Here is a 21,679-nt window from a genome sequence, read left to right on the forward strand (position 1 = left end):
AGATCATTTGAAGCGGACGGCCGGTTGAGTTACTTGACTTGGAGACGCGCAGGCACTCGGGCTCTCCTCCGCCACTGCGTGTGTGAGAGTGTGTGTGAGTGTGTGTTTCGTTACGCACGTCGTTTCGCTTCTGCTCGGTCCCGCTCGTCTGCGCTCGTCGTGTGTCTGCTCCTTCCTTCCGTCCTTCCAGCAGCGGAGTTAGGGTCCATCCTTCTGCTCCGAGCCTCTCCGGTGTCAGATTACTGGACGTGGAAACGAAGGAAAACTTCCACCTCATACACACAACCAGCGTCTGTCTGTGGCGCGAGCGGGAGAGCGGGAAACAGCACCACCTAGTGTTCAGACAGAGAAGGGCGGCTCACAAGCTGCCTGAGTGCAGTTGAGTGAAAATAGGTTTCATGATTGACAAACAGGCCGAACTCAGACACACTTTCCAACACGTATACTGCTGTGGAAAACCTTTAAAGGGAATATTTAAGGTTATATTTTATATTATAGCGTGAGCATCACATCTGAACACACAGACGGCAGAAACCCCTATAGAAATACAATGATGTGTGAATTCATATCAGGCGAGGAAAAGGACTCTTCACTTCTTCATTCTTACTAAGTTTGAGTGTGTGGTGTGTGTGTGTGCAAGTGCGTGTGTGTGCTTCCAACTTTCTCTTCCCCTAACCCAGCTGTAAGAGCTTTACAGTGAGCCATATATCTCTCCACAGTCTGGGGCGACCCGGCCGTCATGCTACACCTGTACTTACACCCTGCAGCAGCCAGTACAGTGTCAGCTGCGGTGCTTTCACTGGTCACAGCAACAGCGGCAAATAGAGACCCCGCAGTTGTAAAACAACAATAATGGCCGATACAATCATGGTGTCGAGAGCCCATCGGTGTCCTCACAGGTCCTTGTGACAGAGATACAGTAAAAGCAGAATGCATTAGGGGTTTATCGCCATGTCAGCACAATCCATAACACAGCACAGGAGCTCATTTCACTGGAGTGATGATGGTAGCCCGAAACGTCCACATTAGAAATGATAGAAAAATAAAACTGAAATGTAAATGATTTTAAATGGTGCCAGTGTCATTATAGCATCAAACAGTTCCATTTGGGAGTCCAGCCCACTAAGGGGCTCCTGTAGGCAGACATAATGAGAAACAGCATGTAGAGGGTAGACTGAGACTTGGGTTCAGTAAAGGTACGCTCAATAAAAGCCCCAGATCTTTAGAGTGAAATAACACAGCCGTCCAGGAAAATCTTAGGGAACGATCGCTGCCTAAGGAAGAAAACGTTTACATGCAGGGAACAGGAAACATGGTTACATCAGTAAACTCTGCTCATATTGGATCTCTGGAAGAAAGTGGGACCCGGGAGGAGTTTGGGTGTCGTGCCTATCTAACCTCCACCGTTTGGGGCTGTTGACACGGAAAAAGGCCTTGTTTAGTTACACGAACAACAGCTGCTTTGCATCCAGAGGCAGAGGAAAAAGTTGCTCGACTCTGCACAGATGTGTGTAGTTTTCTAAATGACAATTTACAAGCCAGACACAACACAGCAGCATTGTTTTTAAGCTCCTTGATCTCACAGCCTGATGACTACTGAACCCTACACATAGGACTGAAACGTAGAACCCATTAAAGTCACTGTTTACACTCATTTGACTGACAGATTCTAATCATATGAAGGCTGTTCTATTATTCCTTGTTGTTGTTTATTTTTCCAGTTGAAGTTTAAAGCTCTTGAGTCACCGCTGGGGTCGGTGCTCAACATCAGCATGAACCCCACAGATGAAAGAAACTAGAAATGACCAAGGTACCACAAGTCCTCGTCCTCCGAGCCCTAAAGGTTCCACTTAATACAGAACCACGGTACATCAAAAGTAGGACAAAATGATGTAAAAACAACTTAGAATACTATTTATTATAGTATTTTTAGGGCTCAAGGGTCTTGCCAAAACCAGATTCCATCAGTAGAAGGTGCTACCGAGTGTTTACAGTATTTAAAGTTACAAAATGTTGCTTTAAAGACTGAAGTTTGTCTGATGTCACTTCTCAGAGTTGGAGGTGAAAGAGGCTTTAGAATCGATGCAGAGAGGAGCTGGCAGCCGCTAGAGTTTACTCAAGAGATAAGAAGAATGCAAAGAGCAGAGAGGAGATGCACCTTCACCTTCAACACCACAGCAGGATGCAGGATTCAGTCTGTTTGAGCAGAGGAGGAAGAACTGGATGAACCCAAACAAATATGGCCCCTGATCCAGGCAGGGGAACGACCCAGAGCAGGAACACAGAGTCCACTAAAGTTCAGATCGCTGCAGATTATAGAACTGTGCAGAAAGAGTTTTTGCCCTAAAGGTTCTATTTATATGAACTTTACTTAAGACTGTGTGTGTGTGTGTGTGTGTGTGCAGTGACAATCGGTATTTGCCAAGAAACATGTTTTTTATTATATTTCAGAATGACAAATAGTTATGGACATTACTTTTTGTTGTTTCAATACACAAGCAAATCTGTATGGACAATCATTAGGTAGATGAAACCAAATAAAATAATTTGTACACATATTTTACAATACAGAGTGTAGTTCCTCACTGGCTAAAGCAATATGCATTACGCAGAAAGGTATTGCTATTCATATAGTACAGCTAATTACATCTGAGAGGAAAACAAAAGCCAAAACAAAAACAAAATAAGTTATTTAAATATCAATTACATATACAGAATGTGCAACGGTTGCTAAGCATTTCATATATGTAATTAAGAATTTGTTTTGTTTGTTTTTAGAGGGAGAGAAAAGTGGAAGTGAGTAACAGGAAGAGGTTAATCTGCGAAGGGTTATTTAAAGATGGCGTCGGGAGCTTAATACTAAAAGTAAAAACCAGCATGAAGCCACTGAAAGCCTTTACAATACCTGACCACCAACGCCCACGAGTAGACCTGGGGAACAAAACAAAACGGAGCCAATTTCTCCTAGAAAAAACGACTAGATTTACCCTCTAAAGTGCATTTACAGTGTCAGTACTTTCATTCTTTACAACAACAAAAAATATGTCTTCCCCTCCTCCCCCTCCCCCGCTCGCGCGCCCTCCGTTACTAAACCCAGAGCACCGTTTTATTTGATTGATAAGGCATCAAACTTCTCCAAATTAAAAACACCCACACGCTTTGAAGTTTAAGCTTAAAAAATGTAATCTGATTATTTTACGGGTTTAGGATTTGTTGGCCCCAAAGGAGACGTTAACTTGTGACTCTGCGTTCCCTGATTTCTAGAAGTAGTTCTCTTGTCGTCGCCTGTGACGACCTCGACCTCCACCTTTTACGATCTCTCTCCATTCAAGCGTTTCAGATTTCTCCCTCTTCAACCAGTAACACTGAATTAAAGCCCCGAGGCTCCGATGGTGACGGCCGCGATGCGTTCAAGTCCCCAACCGCGCATCAGCGTCTGTGAATCTAATTTGTTCTGGGCTGGAACCGAATTTTAGAGCGAAGAATTCCAGATATGTCGACCCAGATGTCAGCTGTTTCTTTACTTTCTCCTCCATGACACACCCACCAACAGTGTGTGTGTGTGTGTGTGTGTGTGTGTGTGTGTGTAGTTGTGTTTGTTTGACACATTCAGAAGCAGTCACAGGCTCACAGCTGTAGCTCTCAGTCTCTCTATTGTGGTCAATTCAAGAAATACAAACACTATCATTGTATTTGTTGTACTTATTCATTCATAATGATAAGGCAACTTAAAAAAAGAGAAGTGTGCTTGGATACACAGGGAAGTTATTCAAAGCTGATGTGGGGTTTCCCGTCATAAAGTCTCATCTTCGTATCGTAGCAACGCCACGTGTGTGAAATAGAAAATGTGATGGCGGCCGATTCTGCTGGGAAAGAGGCTGCAACGCTCAGAAAGGCAAAAAAAACACAAAGATCGGAACATATACACTTTGAAATTAGAATATGTTGGTTTGCTATAATACAGAAACATGATACAGGGATCGGGCCGTTGTTCCCAATCTGAAAACAAGCTGGCGAGTCATTGTTCTCTGCGTGTGTGTGTGGACGTGATGATGAGGCGGAGCCCGTTAGTTGGGATGGAACCTGCGGAGAAAATCACTCGTGACCCTGGAGCTGATTTTCCCTTGGGCACGACGTGTGAAATGAAGTAAGAGTGAAATGAACCATCACGCGTTATAAAACATCCATTATACAAAAGAGGGGGTGTGCTATTGTCCTCGCCCGGGCAGATCCCTGTCTGTGTTTTAAGACGTTTCCAAGAGGGGACGATTCCAGAGTCTGGGTTCAAAAAGGCATCAGCGTCTCCTCAAAGCCGTAAACATTGTGAGAAAAGACAGAAGAGAGAGCGAGAGAGAGAGGGAGAGGGAGAGAGAGAGAGAAGGAAGCTGTGGTCCAATCAGAATCAGCCCTGTCGGGTCCGGGGCCGCCTTCACTTCCAGGTTAGGACTGGCCGTCTCGGTGCGCGCCCACTGCCCGCGCCTCCCCCACCAGCCGCCGGGCGTGTCGCTCGTCCCGCACGCCGGCCTCCCAGGCGCCACCCTCCGTCAGCGCGGCCACGCGGCTCAGTGAGTCCACTCCCGCCGCAGCCAGCGAGGAGGCGTACATGGGCAGGCCGATAGAGACGAGCCAGTCGGCAACGGTGCTGATGTTGCCTGATGGCAGCGGCTTCCGGGAAATTTCAGTCAGGCCTCCTGAGGGGATCTGAGGGACACGAGGGGACAGAAGACATCAGTTAGGCTCAGGACACTTCATTCTTCTTCTCTCCTTTCTATCCATGTTCCTCCTTCCCTCCTTGTTCTTTCTCTCCTTCAACTCCATCAACGCTTCTTACTTCTAACACTCTAATACAATCACCAAAATGACCTTTGACCTCTGTGTTTCTATCATATTGTCTTGTTTGTGTGTCTCCAGCCTGTGAGTCTGTCGGGGGGGAGCGGTGCCTTACAGCCATGCGGTGTTGTTTACGCAGCTCCCTGACTCGCAGCTGGTCCATGGAGGAGGCCACCTCCTTCACGGGCTGCTCCAGGTCCTCGGAGTAGCGCTGCACCAGAGGTTGGGGGATGCCACAGCGGCCATGCTGAGGAGGAAGAGGAGGAGGAGGGTTGATTATGCCATCGTATTCATGTTCTGCACACAGTCAAATGGTATAAATGCAGAAGTTTACTGAGGCTTTCTTCTTCTCTCGCCTCTGAACTTCTGACTTATAGGACTCAAGCTGGGACCTGCTGTGGTCTTTGAGTGCTGTTTCCCCCCCTCCTCCCTGGATGCCTGTGTGTGTGTGTGTGGTTATCCTGGCAGTATCCGGGGCTCCAGCATGGGGCCCAACCGTGGGGTCTGGCGAGTGGCAGAGCGTTTTATGACCCTGTCTGCTCTCAGTAAGATCCAGCCCGTAAACTTAACAGTCTGAACCGCATCTTAGTAATACTGAGCCCACAGCCCCCCCGCCTCAGGCACCTTCTTTATTATTTTCCCTGCACACACACACACACACACACACACACACACACATGCAGAGGAACGCACACTCCTGCTGCTTATTAATCTCTATTTTTAAACCAGCAGCCTTCCAGAACAAGCCGTCTAAACACGGCAATTTGGATCCAAATTATGACTGAGTGAAGTTAAGCGTGTTAAGACGCTAAACCCCAACCAGCCCGACGCCAGACAAAACACGCCGCCGGGGTGCCTCTGAGCCCTGGAGATTCACACCGACAGCCCCTAGGAAAGGTGGCGTCATGCTGCTTTTAATTTGTGAAGCCAACATTGAGGCGTGTGTGTTCTGTGTTCCTGTCTCACCTTGTCAGAGTACGGCTCCTCCGTCAGGTCGATGCCCTCCGCCTCCAGCCGCTGCTCCAGCACGGTTAGCAGGTTGGGACTCGTCTTGCCGTGGGACGCCTTCCTCGACACGGCCACCTTGCCCCCCAGGTCCGAGAGCCAAGGGGGCGGCGCCGGGGGGCTGCCAGAGTCCTCGCCGACCGAAGAGGCGGATGAGGCCACGCGAGGGCTGGCGGGGGTGCTGGGGGTCTTGCTGGGCAGAGCCGGGGCCACGGGGGCGGCGCTGTTCCGGATCACGGGGCTGCAGGGGTGAGAGCGGGTGATGCAGTGGGTGGGGGAGGGGGTGGGAGAAGGCGAGGGGGGCAAGGAGAGAGGCGGGCGGCTCAGGCCGTTGGCGAGTCTTTCTTTAGACTTCTTGGCGGGGACGGGAGGAGGGACCGGAGGCTTTTTGGGGTGAGTCCGGACGATCCTTTCCCCACAGGCGTTACCAGGGGGGCTGGGAGTAGGACTGGAGAGGGAGTCTGGGGGGGTCAGGGGTTGGTTGGCGGGGGATGGAGGGCAGAGAGGCAGCTGTGATGGTACGGGCGGTCGCTCCACCCTTCTTTTCGGGCTCACCACTGGGGGGCCGCTGCGGGCAGGGGGCCCCTCGCCTCCGCACACCTTAACGGGGCTGCCCTGGTCCGATTTGGGTCGTTCCTCTGCGGGTTTGAGCTCCACAATCAGATCCTTCGTCTGCTCGAACGTCTGCTCCCAGTGGAGATCCCCCAGAGAACGGGAGCGCTTCCAGGGTCCGGCGAGCTGCGGAGGTCCGTCCAGGTCCTCGCAGCTGCGGCTGGCCGCCATCTGGGAGCGGCGCTGGGCTTTACGCAGCCCCCGTAGGCCGAAGCCTTTCAGTGACGGCTTCGCGAAGAAGCTCTTTGGGAACTTGGCGCGCTGGCTCTTGGTGCCCTGCTGCAGAGCCTCGGTGGAGAGGGTCATGGGCAGCGTGGGATAGTCTGGAGAGTGGAGGCCTCCTGAGGAACGACTGGAGCGAGACGCCTTCCTGCTCTTCCCTGCAAACGGACACAACCATGCTCAGTGAGAGACGAAACCAGAGGACGACTTGTCAATTTGACAGTTTATAACGTTTACCACGGCAACAGAATGTAACTAAGCAGCTCGCTAAGAACTCCCTCGCTAAGAAAAGAATCACATCCCTGTAAATGACCGAGTGTGTGTGTGTGTGTGAGACTCAGCATTATAGAGTTTGTCAGCTGGCTTTCCTTCTGCTCTTTTGATTATTTTAAGCAGGTTCTGACAGGAAGAGAGGAAATTGCCGCAGAGGCCAGGAAACTAAATCTGAGCAGCAACACACACAACTACACACAGGCTACAGTGTGTGTTTGCTCCTTTCAACAACACCAATTATTTGTATTTGCTCCGCCAACAAGAAGTCATTTTAAGAATCGACTTTACATTCTTATTGTTTACCGTTTATCTGTCCACGACAGACAGGAGAGAGAGAGCGAGAGAAATAGGGAGAGAGGAGAGAGAGAGCGAGCGAGAAAGATGATTACTTCTTGTCAAACCCCGCAAAATAATAAATATTATCTGGATAAGGTCTGAAACAACTTACCGTCTCTCCCCTGGCTCACACAGAATAAGAAATGGATGGATGAGGAAATGGATGAGAGCCAGAGTGCAGCGGCTCGCCAAAGAGCGTCAAGAGACAGAAACGAGCTCAGACGGATGGAATGGCGTGTTGGAGAAAAGGCCAACGTTTTGACAGCGGCGGCGTTTTCGGCGAAATGGAAATTAAAGGACGATGTCAGCTAACTGTGATGTATAACGCTATTTTGAAACATGACGTGGAAGGTTTTTAAAGCCTAAAATCCAGAATATGAGACGTTCAAACTGTTATAGATGAAGTCGATCATATTGACAGAAAGATCTACGTTTGGTTCGGTTAGCTACAGCGGGGGACGGAGTGTTTTAAGGCTTTAAAACAGTAATAAACAGAAATTTGTTTACAAAAATAAAGAATGTGTATGAATGGAAGTCAATGCATTAGAGAGGTTTGAAGCAGGAAAGTGATCAGTCGAGTATGTAGGTGGGAGAAAAGGATCTGTTAAGCTACAGAGTTCAATCAAGGCGCCACAGTGGAACATCTGCTGATTTATCTGCTGTTATTTCAATGACGTGTTCAGCACTTTCTTTGATAAAAAGAGGAAATGCTTGTTTGTTTCTGTAAAGATATCATCAATGTGCTTTGGCGTCTCTCCGCTGTGGAGCCCTGAAGCTACGAGAGGAATGCAGAATGTGTAGTAAGATGTTATGCAGGAGGCGAGAGAAGACGGAAATAAAGGCAGAAACATCGACAAAATGAAACCAAACAATCAAGCAAGCAGCACCAGAGTCCTTTTTGGTTACAGAAGTGGCTTTTATTGCACAACTTCAATCTCTAACGCCGGCAAGATTGCAGCTTGCACACGTTTATTGGCGTTGACCCTCTGCGACGTACACACAGTGACACAGGAAGAGGCAGAGAGAAGAGGAGGAGGAGCTCTGACAAAGCAATGAAGTATGGATTATAGAGGCGTTGGAAAGGAAACTTAAGTTCGGCGAGGAAGAAAGAAAGAATAAAAAGAAAGAGCACACAATTCTCAAAAATAAAACCAGACTAAAGAATCTCACACATAAGACTATGACTGAACCAATAAGATCACAAATCTCGTAAAATCTAAAGCACTTTAAGTTTAAAAATATTTCCATCTTGATTTCTCTTCAGGCACGTATGATTGTTTTGTGCAATATGACGGGCAAATGTCTTGAATTAAAGGTTCAAACCTGATCAGCCTGTATCACCACGGCAACAACCGACACTTACTGTATATACATGCTACCCTGTGAGCTCTTTCCATAGCTATACACACACACACACACTTAACAGAAATACTCTCTGAGCTCATCGTGTTCGTCCTGGCATCCTTCGACCAGCGTCACGTGACTGAGAAACGAGTGTAAAGTTCTGCACGTTAGAGAGGGTCTCCCCCCCCCGTGTGTGTTGGATCCCAGCATTGTGGGGCAGACCGGGCTTACCGGTCGGGCGCTCGGGTCCCTCAGAGCTACAACTGCGCTTTGGCACTGATGATACAGAATGCCTACGAGATGGAAAGAGTCGAGTGAAAAGGATAGTAGAAGTAAGAAGAAAAGCATTTGAGATGATTTAACAAAGGCACCCAGGAAGGAGAGAGGAGGGTGGGGGTGAGGGGGAGGAGGGGGAGATGGGTGGGGGTGAGGGGCGCTGATCCGGAGTGTGAGAAGGGACAAGGCGGGGACGAGGTGTGTTAGAATGCTGAAGCGTGGGCGAGAGGATGGAGCAGAGGTGGAAGATCACGAGATGAGCGACAGGAGCGGCGGATCCAGACTAGGCAGAGTCATGGGGCGGGGCTTAACAGAGAGGTCTCAACTACACGAAGCTGTCATTATTACCGTTCTCCAGATTCTCATTGCTCTCGTAGCAGCCGGAGTCCCGTGGTGAGTCTCCCACCATGCCCTGACCCTCGGACAGCAGCTTCTCCTGGGAGCCAGACAGGCCGCCGCGCTCTGGGTCGCTGCTGCCTACACACACACACACACACACACACACACACACAAAAATCATCAACACAAACATCCCCATCACACACATTCCTCCTCCCTCCCTTGGCTTTTATCTGGGCCTCCTTACTGTCGTACTCCTGCAGCAGCTCCACGGCGGTGAGCAGCACCGCTCTGTGCTGGGGGTCCCGGATGTTCAGCTCGTCCAGGTCCTCCTCCTCCAACAACTTGAACGTGTCCAAGTCCTCGTAGCCGTTGAAAAGGAAGGTGGGCATGTGCTCCTGTGTTGGAATGGAAACACAGCGGTGAGGACGGAAACATAAAAAAACGTGTCATCTGCTCCTGATTCCACATCTGAATCCTGTATTTTTAGATCACTCCTGATTCTAATCTAAGCAGCTACTTTGTTTTTAGTTTGGCTTGTAATCGCGTTAGCCCTGGCTGCCTCACCGGCCCAACACACGTTATCAATGACACCGACAGGCGTGTAAAAGTGAGTTGCAGCGGTGCGAACAAGCCGGCAAATCTCCAAGCTATTCTGGCTGTGCCCAAAATGCTGAGCGGGTCTTAAATGGTGGGAAAGAGGAGGATGAAGGTGGGGACGACTGGCATCAAAGCCTAACCACAAATGACATAAGTGCGCAAACACACACATACACACGGGCAAGCGTGAACGTTTTAAACACTGCGACACGCCCTGGGGCTGGGTGTCGCTCCAAACGCAATCACGGCCGCCTTCCACTGGGAATACCACTGCGTTTCTGTGACACACACACTTTGCCTGGTGAACGCGTGGGCTTTGTGTGTGTCACCGATGTAAGCCATCAATTATGAAGAACTGAGTGTGTCCCTGTTCTATTTCTGCTGGATGATGAGGAACTAAACAAAGGACCACCAACTAACACACACACACAGCCAGCCGGCTTCTTTCACACACAGCCTCTTTTTTGGGGAAACATCTAAACATGTTACGTACACTTAAATAGTTTTGGCAGCGAATCCTTACACGATTTAAACAAATGTTATTTTATTGACTCATGACAGAACAATTACATGTTGTGTATGTTTGACCTCCTGAGACCCGGCGTCCTCAAACTGGGACATTACATTTTCCCCTTCCTCCACCCTAAATATCATTGTTCTCAACTTAAATCTGTTGTCCACATGTGGGGACCTCACACTTTTCACTGCCCCCTGGTGGCTTTGGGTTACTAGAAAACATAGACAGGAAATGTGTCTGCATTCATATGTAGTACACATATGATTACATTACACTAATTTCTACTTATTGGGTCCCAACAATCCCAATAGCTAGTAGAAATTAATTGTCCGGGTCTAAGGAGTTCAACAACATCAAGACTAAAAAGAGAAAAAAAACGGACACAAATTTGTCTGAGGTCATAAACGTCTCTTCTCAACTTTTACAGTCAAATAAGCTTGTTTATGAACTCTGAATAGAAGTGCTCGTGTTAAGCGATGGGACAGGGGTGTCCGTTTTCCCTCGTTAAGGGAATGATGAGCAGAGTGTTGCTGGGAACTGAGGTTTGACTTGCAGAGTGGGAATCCCAGAGTTTGTCCTATTTGTGTGTTAAGTCTGAAGCTCCCACGCTTTCTAAGAGTCTAAAGTGGTGACGGGTGAAAGACTATGGGGAAGCCATGAATACATCAGCCCGAATCTTTTATCAGCAACTGTTCCGCCAAAACACCAACAACCGTCTTTCTTCCTGCGTCTGAGGCCTGCAGACTACCTGAGCGGGTTTAAAGCCCACGTTCCCCCACCTTGAGGTTGATGCGCTCCAGCAGGTCCTCCACCGACGAGGGCTTAGGCGGCCGGCCCTTCCTCCTCCTCCGCACGGGCCTCTTGGGCTTCTCCTCCTCGTCGCTCAGCACGTCCACATAGATGAACTTGAAGGTGCCCACTTTGTTGTTCAGCAGGCCCATCCAGGTGCCCATGGGCGGCTTGCTGATGATGTCGATTACGTCCCCTCGCTGGAGATAAGATGGTTATACAGATACACAGTCAGGTGTGGAATCATCTCGGATATGTGCGTTGTCTCATTTGTGTCACTCTGTGTGTTTTACCTTCAGTTTCAGGGAGTCGCTGTCGTACGGGCTGGGCGTGAAGTCGGTGTGGACTCGTGCGCGGCCACAGAACGGCCCTCTGTACGGCGGCTCCTCGTCGTCGCCGTCCTCTGATTTCACACTTTCTCTGTTGCTGGCGGAGGAGTCGGTGGTGCTCACTGTCTGGCCACCTGGAAACACACACACACACACACACAGAGACAGACATTTATATAAGGTAGTGACTAAACCGTCAAACAAGGCAAAGAGACATTTGGTTTGGGTCCAGCAGCAACCACAGCACAGGAGCTTCTGCGTGTTGTTGTGCTGCTTGCCTCCATTTTGTCCTCCAGTTATTTTCTCTATATTCTCATGTCTGCAGCGAGCGGAAAAGACTCTTAAAAAAGTTGCTTCTTCAGATCGCATTTCAATCTTTGTCTGAGGGGAGGCTGATGAAATCCAAGAGGGAAGACTTCCTACCTAATCATTACCGTATGTTGGGTCTGTCTATGTGTGAGTGTGAGTGTATGTGTGTGTGTTCTTTTGCAGATTCCAGATCGATCCCAGTGATGTAGGCCATGTGTTGAGCTTCAAACGATACGAATCGGGAAAGAACGGGCTTAAAAGATCATCAGATCTAAGAGCCCTCGGCCGGTGGGAGTCGGCGTGATCGAGGCAGTGGACAGGTCGTCATGACAATCACCAGACAAGATTTTTATGTAAATTCAATGTTGATCAGCACAGTAGTTCAGCAGCAAAGACTCCATCTAGTGTCCCATACGGCTCAGAGCAGTCTGTGTGTCTATGTGACCTGACAACGCTGAAATGAGATTTATGTTTTTATCACAGTGCATGTTTGTTAGTGAAATAGGCTGATTTCCAAACATTCATCATAAAATCATTCCCGTACACAAACGTTTCAAGTGTGTTTCAGAGAGGAAATGAAAGACAGGTCTTACTCATGGAGCTCTGTCCGCTGAGTGAACTCCGCAGGCTCTCCACTGAGCCGCCCGCCTTAAGCTTGGGCTTCTCCAGAGAGTCGGTGTCTGGCTGGGGCGACTTGGGGGAACCGGGCGCTCCATCCGGACTGGACTGGAAGGGGAGAGAAAGGGGGTCGGGAGGGGGACACGAAGGAGACGCAGAAGAGCAAGAAGAGGAGGAAGAGGCAGCAGTGAATTATAGTGAAGGGTTATGAGCCATTTATGATCATTTAAGTCTATTACATTCCCTGAATTACTAACAAACTGGGTGTGAGCTTTCATTATAGATCAATGTGAATGAACACAAAGTATCTACACCCTAATCTCCATCTGCTGCCTGTGTGTGTGTTCTCCACTAGGGGGAGATGTGGACTACAAAATATTGTTAAGACATCGTGACGCAGGGATTCTTTCTCTCTTTTTCTTTGCTGTTTCCCAACCCGTGGCTCCATGACTCACATCAGGACATCTGGGTCACAGTGGTGAGACCACCGCGATGGGAGAGACATCGCGCAGGGTCTCATCAGACTGTAGTGGGGGTGGGCGAAGGCACTGAAGACACTACATGCCCACAAGAATGAGGCCAGCGCTAACGGGACTGCCACGACACAAACACACACTTTTCTTTTAAGTCTCCCTTGGCCAAGTTCTCTCCTCTGGGGGAAGACTTGCATCACTCCATGAGATCAGCGCGACGAAACACACACTCCACCCTGCAACACTGGGCCCACGGACAGAAATCCAAGTGTGTGTATGTGTGCGTTTCAACCCTCTCGTGTTTATTCTGTAACCAACACAAACACTCCCACCCACTCGCAGCCTGTGGATAGAATATGCGGCTGGCGGTGCACAACATCCTGTAAATGTTTGAAGAGCGCCAGCAGCTTTGATTTCTTTACAGCTGCTTGGCTCGTCGTTGCTTTAAGGATTAACGGGCGCAGAGTGTGTGTTCGTGTTCGGGCTTTAATGCGTCCGCTTCTTCTGTTTCTAATGAAGCGGAGGGCTGACACAGTTTCTATGCACATCCTATGGCTTTAATGAAACAAGCGGAACTCTCTGCGTTATTTGAACTTCGTGTCTTGAGTCGTCTCCTGGTGCGTTGGCCTCCTACCTGCTCGGACAGCGAGTTGCTGTACTTCTTGGACATGCGCTTCCTCATCGTCTCCTTCACCGACTTGACCTTCTTGCCCAGCGAGATGCGAGACGTGGTGGGGGACTTGACCACTTCCCTGTACAGAGCCTCTTGTTCTTTACACTGGGGACGGAACGTGAAGGGGGACGGAGGAAGAGAGAGAGAGAGACAAAAAGAGACTAGATTAGAGGAGACACCAAGCAGGGGGAGAAGGTACGAGATGATTCCCCTGATCTTGCCTGACGAGCCCCTGGAGACTTACGTTGGATTCTGAGCCTGCGTTGACCACATGGAGGGAGCGGTTGGACAGGTCGAATCCCCCGAAGCTGCACGTTCTCTACAGAGGGGGGGACGCCAAAGAGACAATCAGAGGGTCACAATGCGGTCACAGGGCCGCATCCACACCCACCGAGGGGTCAACGCACCGTGAATCATGCTTGGCACAACAGGCAGCCGTCGGATGAATGTGCATGATGTGTGTGTACGTACACATGTGTGGGGGCGTGATGTCATATGGGACTGTGGACAGCCGACAGACATGATGTAACACAAACTTCCTCTAAGTGGCTGCGTTGTGTTTACTCTGTGGAGTATGCAGTCCACTTTCAAACTTGGATCCCCGGACAAAAGTATGGGACGGAATTAATGAGCGTCCCTTGATGCGGCGAAGGAGAAATGTATCTAATATCGCCTTTATGAGTGAGCGAGACATTCAGTGCGCCACAGCTTGATGCAATTTGCCTTGTGGTTAATTAAGACAAACGCATGATAGGGCGAATCTTTTCATGTTTAAAGTCGGGGTGTATCTCGCCGGAAACAATTTCCCTAGACATAGAATTGTTTCCGCTCACGAGACAACGGTGGCGATGTCGTGATCGGGGGGGGGGGGGCGTGGCTAACGGTGCACAAGGGAGACAGACGGGAGGTGGCAGGAGGGAGGAGGATCCAAGGTGTTATAACGCTGAACTGGCTTGGAAGGTGACACACACAGATACACACAGGCATGCACGTTGGCACCTGGCAGTTGCTTCTACTCTACTCGTTTTCCAGAAGATCCTCATCATTGATCTTGATATCATTCATGTCATTTCTTTCTGCAGTTCCACATCACAACTTCCCAGGATTGTTTTGGAGAACACACATGTTTTTGAAGAGGCGGTCCAAAAATAAAACCAAACAACAACTCGGTAATGCTTGATGGTTGATGGTGGGTGGAATGGACATGCACCCAGAGTAAATGTCTTCCCAGAGAGAATCACGAGGAGGGAGAGAAAGAACGACAACTGAGAAAAAATAAAAATCGCCATCACATCACATCTGCAACCAGAGAGGCACGAGCCAAAAAGAAGACGAGAAGAAGCAACAACAGAAAGAGAGCGGAGCTTTGGATGAGCACGGCCCGCCAGTGATTTCACGAGGACACGGCGGGATTCAGGCGTCCTCAAAGCTGCAGGATAGCTCCGCTAAACTGATTCACTCAGCGCATAAATCACTGCTGTGTTCCCTGCTGCGCTGCACCGCTTTTGTGCGTTTATCCTTTGGGGCAGGATGCAGACTTAATGAGGCCACTGGTGAGAGGAGCTCTGACGCACGCACAAGTGTGAGTCTGCAGGTTCTGTAGGGGGCTGACATGTACCTGTGCTGCAAACTAACCTACACATCCCTTCACTCCTTCACATGGAGGTAAAATACCAGAGTAGGCTTTAAAGGTCGCAGAAGGTCATAAAAGACGACTTGCTTCTAACGCCACTGAGTACTTGGGACGGTGAGACACGTTAGTTAGTTTCTCGTACGTGATCACAGCTGCAAGTATATCTTCCCTTCACTTCCACCTGCATCTGAGCACAACTGCCCCTACCCCTGCCCCTTTAAGAGTAACTACGGCAACCCCATGAGGAAGAGCTATTCTGCAACTTTGAAGCACACCGGGTCACCGCTCACACGAGGGTGGTCGGTTCAAACCTCACGGTCCAAACTCACAGACTTCTGTTGGATGCGCAAGAGCACGCGCTTGGTACAGCGGTCCACGCTGGCCGCCCACTTCCTGTCCGCCTCACGGTCCTCTTCCAATAGGCAGCGGCGCTCAGCGCGGCTGAGGGTCACCGGGCGGACCAGCTGCGCCCAGTTGAGGTGACCGTACAGGCTCCGCTCCACCACATACGTGATGTTCAGCTCACTGACCGCCGTGCGCCCCCGCAGCCGGCGAGAGGGGAACGCCCAGCCCCCTCCCCCGCCGCCAAAACCTTTTGACTTGGCTACGTCGCAGCGGGCAGGGGAGGACGGCGTGACAGACAGAGGGGAGACGTGGGTCTTGGCGTTGCGCGAGCGCTGGTACAGGAGGTGCTTGGTGGAGTAAGAGTAGTTGGGGTCGGGTTTCCGGTGCGTCCAGCTGCCAAGGTGGCGGTTGGGGTGCTGATGTTTGGGGCTGCCTTGGGGGCCGTCTTCCAGGGAGATCAGGAGGCGGGACTGGGCGTGGGGTTTGGGGCGGGGTTTGGTGAGGCCGTAGTAGGCGTAGAGGCTCTCGTTGTTACTTACCCCGTGGGAGATGGAGCTCAGGGCCTTCCGCATCTCGGTGTCGGTCGTGGAGCGAGACAGCTTCCCCTCGTCGTCCAGCCCGCAGCCATCCAGCTCAGAGAAGGACGAGTTGCTGCCTCCGATGCCGGAGAAGGAGCCGGCGGGCGACCTCCTGGGGGGCCGGATGAGACCGTGGGTGCTGGAGGACTTGTTGAAGGTCTTGACCAGCTTGTGTCCCGACCAGGTGTCCAAGCTGCTGGAGGAGGGCGAGGTGGTCAGGCTGTCCGTGTCGCCGTCCAGAGAGAGCTGATCCTGGACCAGGGAGGGCAGCGAGGCGTCCTGGGGCAGAGGGGGCTTCTTCAGCACGCCTGTGTACAGAGCTGTGTTGTCCTCACAGATGGGAGACGCTTCCAGACTCAGGAAATCTACAGGGAGACAAGCGACGCATCAGATGGACATTGTCATACAGTCAGACAGTCAGACAGTCAGACATAACCCAGGACCTGAGCTACAAACCTTGAGAGCCGTGCTTCTTGCCCTCCTCCACCTTGATGAGCTTCTTCCTGACGCGGCGGGTGGAGTTCACCAGCTTGTGGAGCCGTTTGAACTTCACAGAGTCCTCCGACTGCTCGTCGTCTGACTGCTCGCGGGACTGAAGGGAAGGGACGACATGTATGAACACAAAGTGGTAGACGACCAACATTTGATGACATGAACAAACCGGGTAAAAGTATTCCAGGTTTGAGGTTTGTTTGATTTTGTCGGGTTTGTTTTCAAGTATTTAAAGACTCTGTTACGACACAATGTTTCGGATGGAGTCATTAGTTAGTGAGGTGAGAAATGGGGCATTTTGGGAACATTCAAGAATCCATAGTACACACTCAAACACACACCCCCCCACACACTCGGGTGGGGGGTTTCTCCTGGTTCACACACTGAACCAGGAGACACAATCAATCAAGAGTACAATACGAGCTCTGTTTTAGTGGAGTTACTCGGCGCTGTAATGCCTTTTGTGGGCGTTTATTCCGAAGGTAATGGAAGCACAGCGGTCATCTGTCACCGGCGCCAGAGTTCCAGACTCTTCTCTCCAGCCGTCCGTTACACACTCTGCTCGGTGCAGCGGAGTGGAAAAGACAGAGAGAGAGAGGGCGAATAATGGACTCACAAACTTAACATCACTCTTGCGCACTAAGAGGTTACATCCCCATGGTATGCGTGTGTGTGTGTGTTTGTGTGTGTGTGTGTGGTGATGATGCTCTGCTTCTGGCAGCAACCAAGCTCATTATCATGGAGCTCCAACTGCTTAGCTTGTTTCTATTCCCCGTTGGTTACCGCAGCAACAACGCCTCTCACTGGTCTCACAGTGCCACGATCGCAGTCGATTGCACAATTTGCACACACGCACACGCAAACACACACACACACGCATGCATTCCCACACATACCAAACCCTATAGAGATAGGTGGCCAGGGTGCCAGGATGTTCTGTAGCTCCAGACTTAAACAAAGGCAAACACGTCAGTGCCTTGCTCAGAGGCAGCTGAGGTACAGTATATTATACTGTAGCAGGGTTGGAGCATGTAGATCTGAGCGCACCATGGCAACCTTTCCATACGACCCACCCCTGGTAATTTCTTCCAAAACTAGATAAATTACTAAGCAGAGAATTGATTTACAAAGACCAGAAAATGAAGTTCAAAGGGGACAACTCTGCTCCCATAACTGCCGTCTGCTGCACAAATCATCTCGCGTTCACTCCCACATCTTCAGGGACACAGAGTTAGGATCAGAGCCGATCCAGAGCATCAACCTTACTTGTTACTCACCGCCTCGGCCATTCAAAGCAGACGAGCTGGACTCCCTGTGTGAGCATGGTGCAGGTTAGCAGCCGCAGGTCCATAATAATAATAATAATAATAATGATATCCGTGCCCCCACTCGCGTGCTGGCAAGCGACAGCCCCCGTGAAGTGAATTCAGCTCTGAGGAATGAGGGGCAGTTTGGAAACCGAAGCGAGAGAAAAGGCGTGCTTGTGCGCCGAGAACAATCCCGGCGTTTGAGCCCCTGTGACCCCGCCTTGGCCCCCACATTGCTAATGGCCAGCCCTGGAATGCGGGCTCTGATCACCAGAGGAAGACAAGACTTACTTGGGGGAGAGAGAGAGAGCGAGAGAGAGAGAGAGAGGAGGTGAACAAAGCACAGAGAAGCCACAGACTGGACGCACATTGTATATACGGCAAGTATGTCAAAGCTATAAGCGTGTCGGCGTATAGAATCCAGACGTGGCCGTTTGCTATTTGAAGTTTGAAATGATCTAATTCCATTCATGAGAGGGGGGAGAGTGACAGTGGCAGAGCAGAAAGATTAACTGAAGTGTCCAATTTTGGATCTGACACCCCCCCAGGGCTCTCTCTCTCTCTCTCTCTGTCTCCCTCCCCCGTTTCCTCTCTGTTTGCAGCCCCTTACAGCGAGGCCGTCTGTGTGTTCCACTGAACAATATGCCCTCAGTCACCCCGCCGCCCTTGTCATTCAATTGATCGATCCCCTTGCCACAGGAAGCAGGGGGTACTGTGGGGGGAATCCACAACTCTACCACATCCTCAAAGCAGTTTCTGGCGCTTCCTTTGCAAACAAGCACAACTTAGGAAACTTCTCAAAACACTAGGACTCAAAACGCCTCACGAGTGGAGGCTCAGGGTGGAGAGCGATTGGATGCAACTTCTTTTGGCCTTTCCAGAAGTTACAATTACACACAACTGTTGATGGAAACAGACCTGACCTACATTACTACACCACTATTTCCATGTCGCTGGTGCGGCCAATCATGACCCAAATTCGATTAGAGACGGCAATTACAGGATTGTAGAGCCGAAGAGGTGTTGCGACGTTTAAAGCCAGGAGTTTGCTTCAGCCAGGACAAAACCTGGATTTGGTCCTGAACCAGGATTCACACAAGACCAGATGAAGTTGGATTTGGATGAGTATGACATGGTGGACAGAGGCAGACATGGTGTAGTTTGGCAGAGGACAGCGAGGAGGAAAAGAGGAGGAGAAGAGCTGAAAGAGAAAATATAAGACGAGCTCTGCACGCCCACACAGGTGTTTGATTCCGGTGGGTCTTGTTGCAGGTCGAAGGTGTAAGAAACCCACACGGCGACGTCATCTTAGCAACGCCTGTGTGGGTGCTCCATTGGTGTGCAGGACCTTTAAAATATATACCTGCAGTAAGTGTGAAGTGTGTGTCACGGACTGCATTTACTGTCTAGACATTATGTTTGAAACACTAGTTGAGGTTACAGTTATTTGTGTAAGGTATAAACACACACACCCACACACACACTCAGAACAATGAACGCTTCACGGCCTCCACGTGAAACCGAGGATGCTGGAAGGAGAGGGTGGCGGAGGTGAGAGAGCTAACAGAGGCAGAGTGAAGGTGGGAGGGGGGGTTGAGGGGTTAAGGGGATGGGGGGTGGGGGGGTACTTACGTTGCAGTTTGAGGACTGGTTAAGATTGGGCGCAGGTCCGTCAGTCCACTCTGCAGTGTCAGTACTGCCGGACTGTCTGCTGCTGCGCTCATACTCCTTCAGCTACGTGGAGAAGAAGAGTTTAGAGAGGCAGAAGAAGAAGAGGGCAGAGGGGACCCCCGGCCCCCCCACCCCCACCCTACTCTCACCCCGCAGGCTAGCACAGCTCGCTAACGTGCCAACACGTGTGCGCACGAGTATACACACACAGAGACGAGACAGACTAAGACGCACAAAACACATAGTGGCAACCAGTGATGTAGTGGTAGATTCAAATATGGATAATGTGATGTTTATAGTGATAGAATACTTCAACTTCCCATGAATAACAGTTCATTTGGTGTCATAATCATAAACATTCTATTAGTTTTGTTCTCCACTACACCCATGGACACTAAACACACACACCACCATGTTGACATTAAACAACAAACACACTTAAAGACACAACACGGGCAGACAGGAGCACAAACACACGAGAGGTAATCGATCACTCTGATGTCTGATTGGCTGGATTGATTGTCAATGACTAGAGGGAGAGGTTATCTGAGGGAGTGGGGGGTGGGGGGGGATCAATAACATCTGCCTTTGGAATGGCGACCCAGTGCTCGGTACACAGCAATAATAATCATGCTAACCATAAGCAAGGGATTGGAGAGGGTAGGGAGGGACGGAAGGAAGGAAGGGAGGAAACTGAGAAGGACAGATGGAAACAAAAGAACCAAAAGGAGGTAGAAACCAAATGAATATCCACCAATGTCCACCACAGAGAGAGAGAGAGACGGTCCACAATGCACCACAGCAGCCACCCCAACAGATGGGGCTATTGAGTTACCATGGCTGGCAACCCAGCAAGTACCAATGGAATGAAACACCCACAAACACACACACACAATCCAAGAGCCCACAACCCCAAACCAAACTGAACCCTGGAAACACCAATGGTTGGGAGTTTGTGTGTGTAAAGAAGGAGATGCAGGGTTAATAATGCGAGGGGGGGGATTTGCCGGGGGGGTTAATAGGAGTGAGTCGTTTTAGTAACCACGGCTACTTCATGGAGTGGAAGGGGGAGGGGTGGGGGGGTCTGATGGTTGTTCTGAGGGGGGAAGGGATGAGGTGGGAAAGGAAGCAGGAACAGGGCTCCTACCCGAGCGAGCGCCTCCTCCACGGTGATCATCTTCTCCTTCACCATCATCATCAGCTGGATCCGCTCTTCGTCGCTCATGGTGATCTCGCTGGCCACGTAGCCGATATCCTCTCCTGAAAAAGGTGGAGGGTGGCAATGTCAAAACTGAGCGAGACGCCTTAACGGCTGATGCAAACGTGATCGGCGGTCAGATTCCAGCTCAGCCGCACCTTTGGATGTCTGACGGACGACGGGTTTGTGCGGAGACTTGCGAAAGTTCTGCCAGAAGGATTTATTCTTCTTCTTGTTGTCCCATTTACCTAGGAAAAAGGGAAGCAAATCGCAAAATCACACACACGCCTGAAACACAACCGTGACGAGAGACAAGAGACGAGACAACGAGCGACAGTCATAATGGGAAATGCGTTCCAACTGACCTCCAGATCCGTCTTCAGAGCTGGACTTGTGCAGGGGCATCCTGCAAGGGAAAAAGGGAACAAAAACACAATCAAAACAGAAGAAAAACATACATTTCCTCTTTTAAATCAGACTGATCATTGGTATCTTTTATTTTTGTCTCTGCCAAACAATGATGTATGGAAATCGACACTATATGCAAGAAAGATGGGGTCCAGGGAAAAAAACGATGCAGCAGTTTCCCTTTTCGCCACTTGGAGTCAGTGTTGCTGCTTTATTAAGGATGAACAAGGCTCCCGAGGTTTGAGAGGGAGAGGAGAGGAGGAGAGGGAAGGAGAAGAGAGGTTTGGTATTGGAGAAGAAGCAGAGAGGGTCAAAAAAGATGAAGAAAGGAGCGAGTGTGAAGATGAAGATGAGGAGGGAATATTCGGAATGAGGGGAAACAGTCAGAGGAGCAGGAGAGACAGAGAGAGAGAGTGGGAGAGAGGGAGGGAGAAACCACAGGGCAGACTCAGCCCGTTTGTGTTTCCACTTCCCTCCGCAGGACAGAAAGTCACGAGGAAGA

At 50.1% G+C, this 21,679-nt stretch overlaps 2 protein-coding genes across 6 annotated transcripts in view; both read right to left on the reverse strand.

Moving 5' to 3' along the window:
* Positions 1-271, reverse strand: part of usta (uronyl 2-sulfotransferase a) — a 44,495-nt gene extending 44,224 nt beyond the window's left edge. The window contains exon 1 of the mRNA XM_076145862.1: positions 119-271. The gene's annotated coding sequence lies outside the window, so the exon portion shown is untranslated. The remainder of the gene's footprint in view (positions 1-118) is intronic.
* A 2,515-nt stretch (positions 272-2,786) lies between these two features.
* sash1a (SAM and SH3 domain containing 1a) overlaps positions 2,787-21,679 on the reverse strand; it is a 129,521-nt gene continuing 110,628 nt past the window's right edge. For 3 of the 5 annotated variants that reach the window (XM_076145856.1, XM_076145860.1, XM_076145858.1), the window contains exons 5-20: positions 21,135-21,175; positions 20,928-21,017; positions 20,719-20,831; positions 19,533-19,634; positions 16,558-16,693; positions 16,063-16,466; positions 13,790-13,864; positions 13,507-13,650; positions 12,375-12,507; positions 11,437-11,606; positions 11,134-11,343; positions 9,485-9,635; positions 9,247-9,375; positions 5,797-6,827; positions 4,946-5,077; positions 2,787-4,701 (exon numbers count right to left, since the gene is read on the reverse strand). In XM_076145856.1, coding sequence (XP_076001971.1) covers positions 4,441-4,701; positions 4,946-5,077; positions 5,797-6,827; positions 9,247-9,375; positions 9,485-9,635; positions 11,134-11,343; positions 11,437-11,606; positions 12,375-12,507; positions 13,507-13,650; positions 13,790-13,864; positions 16,063-16,466; positions 16,558-16,693; positions 19,533-19,634; positions 20,719-20,831; positions 20,928-21,017; positions 21,135-21,175 — 3,322 coding nt within the window. In that variant the 3' untranslated portion in view covers positions 2,787-4,440. The remainder of the gene's footprint in view (positions 4,702-4,945; positions 5,078-5,796; positions 6,828-9,246; positions 9,376-9,484; positions 9,636-11,133; positions 11,344-11,436; positions 11,607-12,374; positions 12,508-13,506; positions 13,651-13,789; positions 13,865-16,062; positions 16,467-16,557; positions 16,694-19,532; positions 19,635-20,718; positions 20,832-20,927; positions 21,018-21,134; positions 21,176-21,679) is intronic. The other 2 variants (XM_076145857.1, XM_076145859.1) reach the window with 1 other exon arrangement.

This window comes from Genypterus blacodes, unplaced genomic scaffold (assembly GCF_046128005.1).
Source record: "Genypterus blacodes isolate CSIRO-AG114 ecotype Tasmania unplaced genomic scaffold, CSIRO-AGI_Gbla_v1 ptg000031l_1, whole genome shotgun sequence".
Classification (NCBI taxonomy): domain Eukaryota; kingdom Metazoa; phylum Chordata; class Actinopteri; order Ophidiiformes; family Ophidiidae; genus Genypterus; species Genypterus blacodes.